The 13,106-nt window shown below is 63.1% G+C and overlaps 3 protein-coding genes across 3 annotated transcripts; 2 read left to right on the top strand and 1 right to left on the bottom strand.

Moving 5' to 3' along the window:
- Positions 1–417: 417 nt before the first annotated feature.
- Positions 418–3,626, top strand: RRP9 (ribosomal RNA processing 9, U3 small nucleolar RNA binding protein; the record flags this gene model as incomplete). The annotated part of the gene is made up of 14 exons (XM_040569229.1): positions 418–527; positions 592–731; positions 811–893; positions 991–1,032; positions 1,112–1,238; positions 1,482–1,606; positions 1,885–1,977; positions 2,199–2,299; positions 2,406–2,540; positions 2,730–2,792; positions 2,869–3,014; positions 3,124–3,203; positions 3,289–3,362; positions 3,467–3,626. Coding segments are annotated over 14 exons (1,455 nt in total), but the record flags the coding sequence as incomplete, so codon positions are not given.
- A 140-nt stretch (positions 3,627–3,766) lies between these two features.
- On the bottom strand, positions 3,767–11,907 carry GRM2 (glutamate metabotropic receptor 2). The gene is made up of 5 exons (XM_040569228.1): positions 10,526–11,907; positions 7,280–8,117; positions 5,425–6,488; positions 4,928–5,102; positions 3,767–4,623 (listed from the first exon to the last, which is right to left on the bottom strand). The coding sequence occupies exons 1-5, from the start codon at positions 11,021–11,023 to the stop codon at positions 4,550–4,552; spliced, it is 2,649 nt and encodes an 882-aa protein (XP_040425162.1). The 5' UTR covers positions 11,024–11,907; the 3' UTR covers positions 3,767–4,549.
- LOC121075705 (IQ domain-containing protein F5-like) lies at positions 9,241–11,905 on the top strand. The gene is made up of 2 exons (XM_040569230.1): positions 9,241–9,333; positions 9,725–11,905. Exons 1-2 carry the CDS (start codon positions 9,322–9,324, stop codon positions 10,094–10,096), a joined length of 384 nt encoding a protein of 127 aa, XP_040425164.1. The 5' UTR covers positions 9,241–9,321; the 3' UTR covers positions 10,097–11,905.
- Positions 11,908–13,106: the final 1,199 nt, after the last annotated feature.

Here is a 13,106-nt window from a genome sequence, read left to right as displayed (position 1 = left end):
CGGGCTTTAAACTCAGCCACTTCGCGGTCACCGCGGCCAGGACGGCCGCCACCCGCCGCTTCCCCGTGAGGCAGCTGATGTCCAGCTACCCCTTTAATCCTCACGGAAGAACTCGCCCCGCCCGGGTGCCGCGCAGCACGGCCCCGCCGCCATTTCCTCGCCCGGCGCCACCGCCCCCTGCCGGGCGGGGCGGGGCTGGGGCTGGGGCGGGGCGGAGCGCACGTGCAGCGGCAGCATGGCGGCGGCGGGCAGGAAGGCGCGCGGGGCCGCGGCGGGGCGGCGGCGGCGGGCGGCGGTGAGCGCGGCCCCGGTGCCCGAGTCTCGGCCCCGGTGCCCGGCCCCGGCCCCGGCCCCGAGCCCCAGCCCCGGAGCCCGGGCCCGGGCCCCGATCCCGGTCCCGGTCCCTAGCGCCGCTGACGGTGCTGGTGCCGTTGCGTCCCGCAGGGCCCAGGCACCGGGGGGAAGCCGCGTCCGGCGCCCGCCCGTCCCCGCGACGAGGAGGTGTCCAGCGACTCGGAGGCGGAGAGGTGAGGGCCCGGTGCTCCCGGGGCTGCCGGGCCGGCCGGGCCGGCGCTGACGCGTGTCCCGCAGCCCGGCGGCGGGGCGGCAGCAGCAGCGGCGGCGGCGGCGGGAGGAGGAAGAGGAGGAGGAGGAGGAGGAGGTGGAGGAGACGCCTCAGGAGAAGAAGCTGCGCTTGGCCAAGCTGTACCTGGAGCAGCTCCGGCGGCACGGTGAGCGCGGGCGGCGTGGCCGGGAGGCAGCGGGGCCGGGCGGGCGCAGCCCGGGGCTGACGCTGCGCACCCGGTGCAGAGGAGGAGCGGGCGGAGGAGGAGGAAGAGGAGGACGCCGCCTTCCTCGGGGACCCTGTCGGCGAGCGCCTGAAGGAGGACGTGGTGAGCCGGGGGGGCGCCGGCCCAGCTCCGGGCCCATCCCCGGGGGCCGAGGGGGCGGCCAGGGAGCGGTCCCTGAGCCCCTGCGGTTCCCTCCTAGCTCGAGCAGAAGGGCCGGCTGCAGCGCCTGGTTGCCAAGGAGGTGAGTGTGCTGTGGGTGGCGGCGGGTGTCCCCGGGCCTCGGCTGGGGCTGGCCTCGCTCACGGCTGTGCTCCTACCAGGTGCAGCCTCCAGACCCGCTGAGCATCCGAGTGTTGCGGGGGCACCAGCAGCCCATCACCTGCCTGGTCATCTCTCCAGATGACAAGTTCATCTTTTCAGCTGCCAAGGATGGCTCCGTCATCAAATGCAAGTGGTTCTGCCTGTCCTCGGGGGCTGTGGCTGGCTGCCACCCTGCAGCGGCAGGGCCACGGCTAGAGGTGGCTCGGCTCTGCCCTGCCTGGAGGCGCCTTCCCTGGAGGACAGAGAACTCTGCAAAGCACAAGGCTGCTGGTTTCAGGGCTCAGCTGCTGAGCTGGTTGTGTTGCTCTGGGCTTTTTGCGTCTTGTTCCCACTCCTGGGGGTGATGGATGGCACTGCCTGTTCCCACAGGGGAGGTGGAGAGCGGGAAGAGGCTATACGTGATGCCCGGGGGGAAGAAAGGCACAGAAGGGCAGCACATGGGGCACACAGCCCATGTTCTCTGCATGGCCATCTCGTCGGACGGCAAGTACCTGGTACGGTGATGGGAGGATGATGCTGCCACGTGGGGCCACATGCTGTCCCCAGTGCTGCTTGGCCCTGTCCTTGTGTGCTCCTGAGCCTCTGGGTTGGGGGACATCCCTTCTCGGGGTGCTGGAGGGCAGTTCCTTCTACTGAGCTGAATGTTGCAGGGTTGAATCAGTCTTTTTCACCACTGGTATCAAGAGCAGGTCCCTGGGCCCACCCAAGTACACGGAGTGGGAGCTGTGGGTATGGTTGGGCAGGTTTTGGGGCATCCCTTGCTTTCTGCCAGGCTACAGGAGACAGGAACAAGCTGATCCTGGTCTGGGAGGCAGCCACCTGCAAGCGCCTTCATACGTTCACTGGCCATCGTGATGCCGTGTCGGTGAGTGGGGCTGTTGGCTGCGGCAGGATGGGGAGGAAGGCTCCTGCCACTGGGCAGGCAAGGGGTGCTGCTTCCTCATGCTGAGCCTAGGGATGTGGGGGCCTGGAACCCATGGGGTGTCCCCTGCAAGGCACAACCAGTTCTGCCAGCACCCTTGGTGACAGCTGGGCAGGTGGTAGGTACCCAGCAGTGTGTCTGTGTGTCCATCTGTCCCTCCGCAGGGCCTGTCCTTCCAGAAGGGCACGCACCAGCTGTACAGTGCCTCCCATGACCGCTCCGTCAAGGTTTGGAACGCAGCGGAGAATGCTTATGTGGAGACCCTGTAAGGCCCCTCTGGGACATGGATGTCACCCTGTTGTCCCCATGTGAGCGAGGAAGGGTAGGGATGTAGGGCTGTGCCCCCTACAGCTCATCATGTTCCCCACCAGCTTTGGGCACCAGGATGTCATCACAGGGCTGGACAGCCTGAGCCGGGAGTGCTGTGTGACCTCAGGGGGACGGGATGGCACTGTGCGGGTCTGGAAGATCCCAGAGGAGTCACAACTCATCTTCTATGGGCATCAGTAGGTCTGGGGTAGGAGGCGGGGGGCTTGTGCTGGTGGCTCCAGCAACTCCTCTGGATGTGCTCAGCATCACTGGGAGCCTGCAAGCGGTCTGGGGACATTGTTGGGCTGTGTGTGCCTGGGTCCCTCTTTCATACATAAAACCTCAAAGCATGCTCATGGTCACTGGTTTGTTTTTGTTTTTTGTAGGGGCTCTATTGACTGCATCCAGCTCATCAATGAGGAGCACATGGTGTCAGGCGCCGATGATGGGTGAATAGAGGGCTGGGAGCATGTGCAGGGGCGGGCAGGGCTGTGCCCCCACATGCCTCATTCCTGCTCCCCGCAGCTCTGTCGCCCTGTGGGGGCTGGCAAAGAAGAAGCCTCTGGCGCTGGTGAGGCAGTCGCATGGGACACAGGGCGACCATGACCTGAAGCAGCCCTACTGGGTGTCGGCAGTGGCTGCTCTTCGCAACAGTGACCTTGTGGCTACAGGTGCCTGGTGCTGGGAGCCCCGGGCTTGCTTCAGGAGGGATGCGGGTCTGGGGGGGGGTCCCTGCACCCTTCCTGGTGTCAGGATGCACGTATTTCATCTGTGTTCCAGGTTCACACAGTGGCAGTGTGAAGCTGTGGAAGTGTGGCGAGGGATTTCGGAAGCTGGAGCCTCTCTGTGACATTCCCCTGGTATGGGGGTGATAAGTCCCCCAGTGGTAGGAGGTGTGGGCTGACTGCAGTACCATGGTGCTGATGCCTATGCTGTTATTTCTAGGTTGGTTTCATCAACAGCCTGAAGTTTTCAGCAACGGGAGACTTCCTGGTGGCTGGCGTTGGGCAGGAGCACCGGTACTATCACCATGCACCGTTTTCCAGAACTTGGACCCTGCTCCCCCCTCCCAGCCCCCAGCTGGAGCAGGAGAGGTGCAGGGTGATACCTGTGTCATCTGCAGGTTGGGCCGGTGGTGGAGAGTCAAAGAAGCCAAGAACAGCATCTGCATCATCCCCCTGAAGCATAGGGCTGGAGCCCCCAGCTCTGTGGCAGCTGACAGGGCCTGGCCCCGGGAGCTGCAGGATCTTGCTCATTAAAGCCTTTGTTGATAGTGCTGCTCATTAAAGCCTTTGTTTGTAGTGCTGCTCCCTGGGGTGGTTGGGCTGCTGGGGCTGCAGTGGGAGCCCCCAAGGCTGTGCCCTGCCTCTGGCTGGTGCAGGTGCCCCCATGCCCCTCTGCCTGGCACAGCCAGACCTGGGCGCTGTAAGAGTGCGTTTAAAACAAACAACAAAAACCCACTTTATTTACATAAATTACCAAAAAAAAAAAAAAGCACGATCTTGGTCACAGAAAAGAATCTACTCTTAAAAAGGGGTTGGACTCGAGTACCGGGGCCCCCTTCACCACCCTCGGTCTGAGCCCCACCCCACTTGCTCCTGGGCTCTGCAGCAGCCCCGAGGCATGAAGCGGACATCTGGGGGGTGCTCCTGTCCGTCTGCTGTGGGGCTCCAGCCCCTGCCCGCAACTGGAGCGTGGAGGGGGGCTCTGGCTCTGCTTGGGTGGGTAACCCCAGGGCAGGTGCCAGCAGCCAGATTCCTGCAAACCCCAGGGTGAAAACAAGGAGGAAACGTAAAACTGTGCCAAGGGCGCAGTCCCCTCTGCTCAGAGTGGGTTCTGCCTGGCAAGGGGCATGGCTCGGCGTGAGGGGGACATGAAAGGGGAGTGCAAAGGGGAAAGCAGGGTGGGCGAGGGCAGCGTGCTCTGGGATGTGGCAGTGTGTGGAGGAAGGGTAAGGTGCAGCACAGCTGGAGGCAGACAAAGCATGACTTGTGGCAGGGCTCGGCACGAGGGAGCTGGGGCTCACACCAGGGCTCGGCGCAGGGGACAGGCGTGAGGGATGGGCACCGCGTAGCGTGGCGCAGCGCAGCCTTGTGCCGGGGCAGGGGCTTTGCTCTGCTGTCTGCTGCCAGCCCTCAGCACCGGGGCTGCTACTGCTCCCCCAGGACGAGGTGCAGACAGATGGGGACTCGGCTTCCCCCCACCTTCACAAGGACGATGTCGTGGAGTCTGCTGTCTCGCGGCCATTGCACACTGTGGGCACGTACTGCGAGGCCGAGCCTGGCCAGGAAGGCAGGGGTCAGGTGTGTGGTGGGGTCCAGAGGTAGTACCCACCTAAGAGCATCCCAGCGTGGCAATGACAGGTGCCTGGGAGCTGCCCCCCACCCACCTTGGGGTGGCCGTGTTCCCATGGGATGGTGCTGTGCCCCCAGGGGGCAGCTCTGGGGCTCACAGCCACTTGCGGTGAGGGAGAGGAGGGCTGGTGACAGGGCAGGTGATCCGTGAGCACTGCAGCACCCCTACCTCCCCCAGCCCAGGTTCCCCGGAGTGCCCCCCTGCCCCCCTGTGGCCCGGCTGTGCTCACCGTGGGACTGGCTGGAGCCGGCAGCCACGACGCTGAACCGTGCGGTGCCCACGCGGTGGCTGGCCACGTTCTTCTGCGGCTGGAAGAGGATGATGTGGAGCTTGGGCGTGAAGAGGCAGCCAAGGACCACGGTGCCACTGAGGCTCACTGAGACGCACATGGTTGTGGTCTGCACCTGGAGGCGGTAGCGGAGGGGTGGGCGTCAGGGGTGTAGCAGCGTCCTGCTGAGGGGCTCCTGCCCCTGTGGGGACGCGCCACCCTGCAAAGCGAGTTGCTTCAGGCACCCCTCGCTACAGCACCCACTCCCCCAGGGATGCTGACCCTCTCCAGAAGACCCCGTGTGCAGCCAACCTCACTGCGACCTCTGGGCCCAGGAAGCAGCACGCACGGGGGGCCCTCATCAGCCCTTCTGCAGACTTTCCCAGCCCTGTGGGGCCCAAATCATGAGGACTGCTCCAGATGGGCCCTGCTGGAGCCCCCAAAACTCAGGCTCTTACTCGATAATCACTAGAGGTCACGTAAAAGATGGGCAGGAAGGCCAGCCAGATGATGCAGGTCGTGTACATGGTGAACCCGATGAACTTGGCCTCATTGAAGTTTTCAGGGCATTTCCTGGTCTTGAAAGCATAGACCGTGCACAGAACAATCAAGAGGACGTTGTAGGTGAGCGAAATGAGCATGTTAGAGTCACGGTTGTTGCACTTGAGGGTGACAATATACCTCTTGTCAGGCTCGGTCTCCTTGCCTGTGCCGGGTGTCTCCACCAGCAGCCAGATGACGACAATGATCAGCTGGCAGGAGATGAGGGCCATGCAGATGACCACCTGTGACGTAGGGCTTATGAACCGGGGGCGCTGGACCCCTTCCTTCACCCCGCTGAAGATCCTGGCAATGCGATTCGTCTTGGTCAAGAGGGCCGAATAACAGACAGCAAAGGATGTGCCCAGCCCCAGGCGCCGCAGCGTGCACACCTCGGTGGAAGGCTTGGCGATGAAGATGAAAGTCATGCTGTAGCACATGAGGACGCCGGTCAGGAGAATATAGCAAAGTTCCCGCCCAGAGGCCTTCACAATAGGGGTGTCGTTGTTCTTTATGAAGACTCCAAAAACAAACAGAGTGGAGATAAAACCCAAGCAAGAGATAGTGACGGGACCAATGGCCCAGACATCTCTCCAGCGGATATACTCTTGGGGCAACTCATAGCAGCCGTTCAGGGTCTCGTTGGGCCAGTAACCGAGACCGCAGTCCATGCAGGTGAACTCATCCAGCAGGTACTCGTAGGGCTGGCAGGGGATGCAGATCCAGCAGCATATGTCCCCGGGCTGCATGCTCTTTATCTCATTCTTCTTGCAGGGGTCACTGCACTGGGACACGGGGACGGCTGTCTCTGCCCAGGGGATGAGGCTGGTGTTGAGGATGAGCCCCTCTGCCCAGTAGCCCACCTTCTGGTACCGATACCGCCCATCTCTGTGGTGGTAGTTGAAGATATTGTAGCGTCCGATCCCGTCGCCGTAGCGGTCAAATCGAACAACGCTTTCTGTGTCTGTTGGCCTGAACGGAGCTGGGAGAAGAAAGGGAGATGGTCACTGCTTGGAGACCACTGCTTGGTCACTCCATGGGGCAGGAGCATGCTCAATCCCGGCGTGTAGGTAGGGGTGTATTGAAGAGGCGCAGCCCAACCACAGCCAAGAGCCAATTTCCAACCCGCCCCATGCCTTCATGCCCATAATGCAGCAGTAACTGCTGCCTGTGCACGCTGTGGGATCCTGAAAGCAATGGTGGAGAATAATCTCTCCACACTTGGCAGCCTCTGGCCAGTGCTGCAGGGCAAAGCGAGGGTAGGGGGTGGGGAGGGGAGAGGGCTCTGCACTGCAGTGCAAGGTTGCTGCCCTCCTAAACCTCCATGGCTCTGAATGGTACATGGGTAGCCGGGCTCAGCCCACCATGGAGGAGATGTTTCTGATCCACCCCCAGATCTGTGGGCTCCTGATCAAGGGCCTCCCTCCCTCCAGTTTAGTCTCTGAGATGTGAAAAAGCACAGAGCTCGACTGAGGTCTCCAAGGACACATGTACTTGGTGGGCCCTGCTGTAGCTGGTCCCACACAGCCCTAGCAGAATGGAGTTGGTTGCCAGCTCTGCTGCACATGGGGACAGAAGGCCTGGGTTGCCTACAAAGGGCAGCAGTGGAGCTGTTAGCATCCTGGACAACCACAGCCCATGGCACGGGGACTCCCAGGTGCAAGCAGGCCACAGAAGTTGGAGGGTTAGTGTATGATTGCGATTGCTTGCTCTTCCCTGCCCCTCCACCTATCCAGCTGTGCAGCCAAGCCCCGTCTCCACCTCTGGACTCACCATCAAAGTTAACATTGAGCATAAAGTCCTTGTAGAACCTCTTGCCGTTGACAGGCTTCATGGAGTCGCAGAGCTTGGTGGTGTTGGGGCACAGTGCCTGATGCATGTTGTGAAGCGAGTGAGCCATAGCATAGACCGCGTTGACCACAAAGGTGATCTTGGACTCCGGCTCAAACTTGCCCGTCTTTAGGGAGTACCGGCTACAGTCCGGAGTGTGGAAGCTGCACTTGAACTTTTGCTCCCAAAACTCCCGAAACCAGGGATTTCGGCTGTTGTTGTAGGGGTGGAGGTTGAGGAAGTAGGCAGCAAACTCCTGGATGGGGTATGCTGCCAGCTCGATGGTGATCGCTCCCTCTGCCACCGCTTCACTCCCTGCCACCACACTCTCCAGGGCTCCCCACCCATCGCTGGCCACCCACATGAAGGAGACGTTGGCTCTGTGGGCAGCTGCCAGCAGCTCCCGAGCGTCCTCGCTCCGGGTGAAGAGCACAACCACTCTGGCATTGGGCTTCTGCAGCAGTGCCCGGACCACACCGTCATAGGTCTTCTTGTTCATGGAGCGTCCCACCTTCTCCGAGGTGGCGATGCAGATGTTGCGCATGCGAGCTTCTTGCTCGAAGGCCTCAATGCCCGTCTCACCGTAGTCACCCTCTGAGGCCACCGTGGAGACGTAGGTCCAGTTGAAAAAGCGGAGGATCTCTGACATGGCTTTGGCTTGGTAGAAGTCAGGTGGAACGGTGCGGGCAAAGTAGTCGTAGCGGGACTTGTCGCTCAGCTTGGCACTGGTGGAGGCATAGCTGATCTGCGGGATCTGGAAGAGCCGCAGCAGGTTGGCGACCTGCATGGAGGAGAGAGGGGAGTGTGGCAAGTGGGGACGTGGTCCCACAAAGGACTGCCCCTGGGAGCCCCTGACCTGGCACCGTGGGTGGTGGGTGGCCACAGCCGTCTGTACCCACAGCTCCTAGACAAAAGCAAGTGGTTGACAGGCAACCCCTGGAGGCTGGGAAGGAGTGGGAAGGAGGCAATCAGCTGGCAGCAGGCAGGACAGACGTGCCCATACCACGGGTCACCCAGACCCCCAGCCTTGCGCTGGAGCACAGGGAAGCGTGGCCACCCCAGGGCTGGGGCGTAATGCACACGTTCTCCTCTGCTATTCCCTGGGCTGCAACTTGTGCCCACTGCCCAGCACAGCCTGGCCCTCCTGAGGGCAGGATGGAGAAGGTGGCAGGGAGGTCCCAGGCATGGCCAGGGTCTCCATGGGCTGCGGGGTGGATGAGCCTAGCTGTGGCCAGCTCTTGGTGCCTGGCACAGGGACCTGGGGTCGTTTTCTCGCAGAGGTTTCTCCCTCAGAAATCCCTGTGTGTTCCCACTGCTTGCAGCCTCCGCTCACTTATTATTATTTTTTGTTATTATTATTTTAATATTTCATGTGCTCCCCTCTGAGGTTCAGGGCAGGAAGGAAATGGATTCATGACAAAAGCAGAAACTCCACCGCGGGCGACCTGAGCGCTGCTCGTCCGGCAGGACAAAGTTGGCGCCTGCAGCACAAGGACGGCATCCACAGGGGAGGGGGCCAAGGGGGTGGGAGAGGGGACGGGGGGGTGCCATCGCCCCCAAGCCCCAAGGGACCGGCACCCACAATTGCCTGCTGCTGCTGCAGCCGCTTCCTTCCCCTCGTTATCTTCAAAGGAGCGAGAGTCCTGCTAATGAGGCCGTTAAAAGCCCCAGCTCTCCTGAAGCAGCGGGGGGGGGGGGGGAGCCACACACGGCTCTGCTTCCCTTGCAGGAGATGCTGCTTAATTAATGTGGACAAACGTTTTTAGTGGCAAATCGCCCTAATGGCAAGAAGGCCCCAGAGCGTGGCAGTGCTGTGCCATGGCCGCAGGGACACAGGGGGCCTGGCACCGTCCAGCACCCCCCGTGCACCAGAATGGAGTCCCCCTGCCCCCTGCCCAGGGACACCGTGGCCATTCTGACATCAGGAGGCCCCCCGCAGGCATCCTGCACCCAACTGCGTGCCCACCCTGCTGGGGCCAGGACCCATGGCGCTACAGGTGAGCTGGCTTCAGGGCAGCCCCGTGCGGGGACAGGGTGCCCAAACACCCCCACCCCAGGCTGTGCTTGTGAAGAGGGGCTGGGACATCCAGACATTGCCTGATCCTGTGCCGCCCTCCCCCCTGGGAGTGACCCATCTCTGCCCAGGTCCCCATCCCCAGCAGCAGGGACTCAGGGACACCCCCTCCCAGGACCTTGCGGCTTTCCCAAGACCAACCCCATGGCTCTGGGGGCCTTTTCCAATTACCCACACGTTCCCCTCCCAAGCATCAGCTGGAGAGACACGCCCCAAGTCCCATTCAGTCCTGATTGCCCATCCTGGGCCACGGAGCCACATCCTCGCCCATCCCAGGTGCTGTCACTGAGGCCGCCCGTGCCCTGTCCCTGCAGGTGGAGCCTCGCACCGCCGCAGCTGTGGCCATCCAGGCCTGGTGGCGTGGGCAGCTGGTGCGGCGGGCGCTGCTGGTGGCAGACACCAGCGCCCGGCGCATCCAGGCCTGGTGGCAGAAGGCGGCCAGCCAGCAGCAGGAGCAGCAGCGCCTGCAGGTGCTGGTGGACTACATCAGGATGGAGCGGGCCAGCGTCCTGCTGCAGGCTCAGGTGCGAGCGTGGGCAGCCCGGGCCAAGTACAAGCGCTGCCAGGAGGCCGCCCGCACTATCCAGGCCCGCTGGCGGGAGCACGCGCGCCGCCGGGCGCAGGGGATGGCGGCCAGCGGCTGTGCCAAGGATGTGGACCTGCTCATCGAGGTCATCCTGGGCTGAGAAGCCCCCGCATGCTGCTGCGGAGCCTGGGGCAAATAAAGCACTGTCCCCGTGGAGGGACAGCCACCAGCATGGATGCAGACCCCTGCATGATGGCCGGGCCGGGCTGGGACCACCACAGAGAAGGGGCTCCCACCTGAAGAGCTGAAGCTCCCCTGCCGCTGCCAGGGATGTGACAGGGCTGGTGTACGAGGGAGTGCCTGCACCCACCCTAGCCCCATGCAGGTGGAGATGGAGGCTTTCCTTAGCAGATATGGGCCCCCCTGGCAGAGCCCGGCAGGGAAACAGGCACCAAGCCCAGGGGTGGGATGGGCTCTGGGCTCCCTGGCTCCAGGAGGTCTCTGGCAGGTGAGGTTGGGCAGCTCTGCAGCCGGGTCGTGCCCTCCTGCCACTCCTACCCACAGCCCAGACCCATCTTGCGCGGGGTACCTGGATGGAAACGTCGCTGTAGGAGCCCCCAATGACGCCAGTGATGGCCATGGGCACATCATCATGCACAGCGTAGGAGCCGTCAGGACAGATGTGCTCGGAGCCATCCACCCTGGTCAGCGACGCACGGACAAAGTCGAGTGACTGCTCGAGGGCGTAGGTGTCCTTGGAGCAGGTGTCGAGGATGTGGGCGCCCAGCCTCACTCCTGGCAGGATGCTTGGGTCCTTGTTGATCTCGTCCAGTGCAAAGAGCATGGCCTCGAGGCGCTGGATGCCCCGGTGCTCATTGATTTTGCCACAGTCTTCGCTGCCCACTCCTTTCTCGTGGATGGGGAAGAGCCCCCCTATGACCAGGTCCCCCTCGGTGCTGATCTCCTTCTTGCTGGTGGGGCCATGCACGGCAGCCAGGCAGGAGGCCAGACGCATCAGCCAGAACCAGGCAGCAAAGGGGACCTCCATGGGGTGCGATGGCACCAGCTGGGGACCCATGTGCCCCATGTCACACGGTGCCAGGCATCAAGGGGGGGGCAGCCGGGCCCCAGCCATCGGGTGCAGGGATGGCACAGCGTGGTGATGGCAGGGGGTTGTGCTGCCCTGGCGGAGCCCTTGGTGCCTGGAAAAGCAAAGGGGTGCCATGGGGTGAGCCGAGATCGTCCCCCCACGCAGCACTCAAGCTGAGAGGGGACACTTGAGGCAGCTGAGCCGGACACTTGGGCACTATCATCTCGTGTCCCTGGCCCCAAGATGCCCCACCAGCCCAGGTTCCCCCCAGGAGGGAGCCCCTCGCAGCCCATGGAAGGGAGAGCTGAGCAGATGTGACAGCTCCAGCAGTGACCCAGGACTTGCAGGACACCAGCGAGTGACACAGATGCAGGCAGACACGCAGGGGCCGATCCGGCTGCCCAGCTCCCCAGGATGAGTTGGCACGTGCAGGGAGGCAGGGAGCCAGCTCCTGCAGCAGCGCCAAGCAGCACAGCCCGGCAGGGGAGAGCTTTGGGAAAGGATCCAGGGACGTTGCCCAGGGGCAGGGGCATCTTCCAGGGCAGGGACAGAGGCAGACCCGACGCTGGCTCTGAGCAGAGCCCCCAGACCCCAGCGCCACCTGCCTGGCTGGGGACGGCTGCTCTGTCCCACATGCGAGGGGCCTGGGGGACATCCAGCCCCCCCGAGCCCCCCGAGTCCCATCCCCACTGGGCACCAAGCACAAAGTGCAGGGCAGAGGCACGGGGCTGGCTCCAGTCTGCGGAGCTCAAGGCTGTTCTCTCACCACCGCCCCTTCCTTCCCCGTACACTAAATTCAGAGATTTCAGTAAAAGTAAGAGGCAGGTTTGCTGGCTCCTTCTGCATAAACCACGGAGGAGCTGGGGAATCAAAGTCTTTTGCAACAGACAGGCCTTTTTTTGGCAGTAAATGAGGTCCCCTCAGAGATGAGTTGTCTCTTCCCAAACCATGCAAGGGATTCGTTTCCTATTTAAAGTCGGCTGCTGGAATCCCGCGGGGCCAGGCTTTTGGGGGCTGTGAAAGAAGGGGACACCCCCACCCCAGCAGCCCTGGACCCCAGGTGGCTCCGGCTCTTCTGGGGCACCTGGTGAGAGCCATCAGAGGAAGGGCACCTTCAGCTCTCCTGAAAGGATGCTCCCCAAGCACAGTGAGCTCCGTCAGGGAGCTGGTGATGCCCGTGGCCCTCCCTGGAGCTGCTCCGTTGGGCTGACATTGTGCTGGGGGAGGGACAGCCCCTTGGGAACACCCGGATGCTTCACATCTGGGTGCTGTGAAGCACCTGGCAGGGCAGAGCCACGTCCATCCCGACGGCCGTAGTGCAGTGGGAAGGCTCCTGCCAGCTCCCAGCTGCTCGCAGCCTACCCTCCCGAAATCATCAGCAATTAGCAGTGTTTATGACGTGCAGTCTGTCCTGTCCCCCCCCACAGAGCTCTTGCCCCCCACCCCCCCAAGAGCTCCCTGACACCCACACACGCAGGGACAGGGGTAACGGGGGCATGGGGTGGCTGGTCCGGCACACAGGCCCCTCAGGACAGCGAGGGGGGACCCCTGCCCCTGTCTCGCCTCCCGGAGAGGATGCGTGTCCGGCCCACGATGGCGTGTACGTGTGTGCGCAGCTTTGCAGCCCTGCACCCAGTGGCACGGCCACTGCATGGGGCTCTCCTGCGGGCAGGTGTGCAACTGTGGGTGTGCAGGCCAGGGGACACGCTGCAGCAAGGCGCGCGCAGCTGCATGGGCACACGCTGCACACAGGCTTGCACACCCGTGTGGGGCACGATGCGTGCACACCCGTGCAGGGGTGCCGTGCATTTGCCTCACAGTGCTGTGAGCGTGCTCATGCCAGCATCGTGCTGGTAACAGGCCCGTGCAGTGCGCACGTCCATAGGGGTGAGCACGCTGCGTGTGCGCGTGCAAAGGTCAGACGCTGCAGCACACGCGTGCTGTGTGGCCGCTTCGGAAGGCGTATGTATGAGTGCACACGTGTGTGTGCCCCACTGGGAGCTGGCTGATGTGGCCTGGAAGCACCTGCATCCCCGCCGCCCTCGGGGTCCCCCGCTGGCCCCACGGGGCCCAGGTGCTT

The sequence above is a fragment of the Cygnus olor genome, chromosome 10 (genome assembly GCF_009769625.2).
Source record: "Cygnus olor isolate bCygOlo1 chromosome 10, bCygOlo1.pri.v2, whole genome shotgun sequence".
Classification (NCBI taxonomy): Eukaryota; Metazoa; Chordata; class Aves; order Anseriformes; family Anatidae; genus Cygnus; species Cygnus olor.
This window is presented reverse-complemented; position numbering and strand designations above follow the sequence as displayed.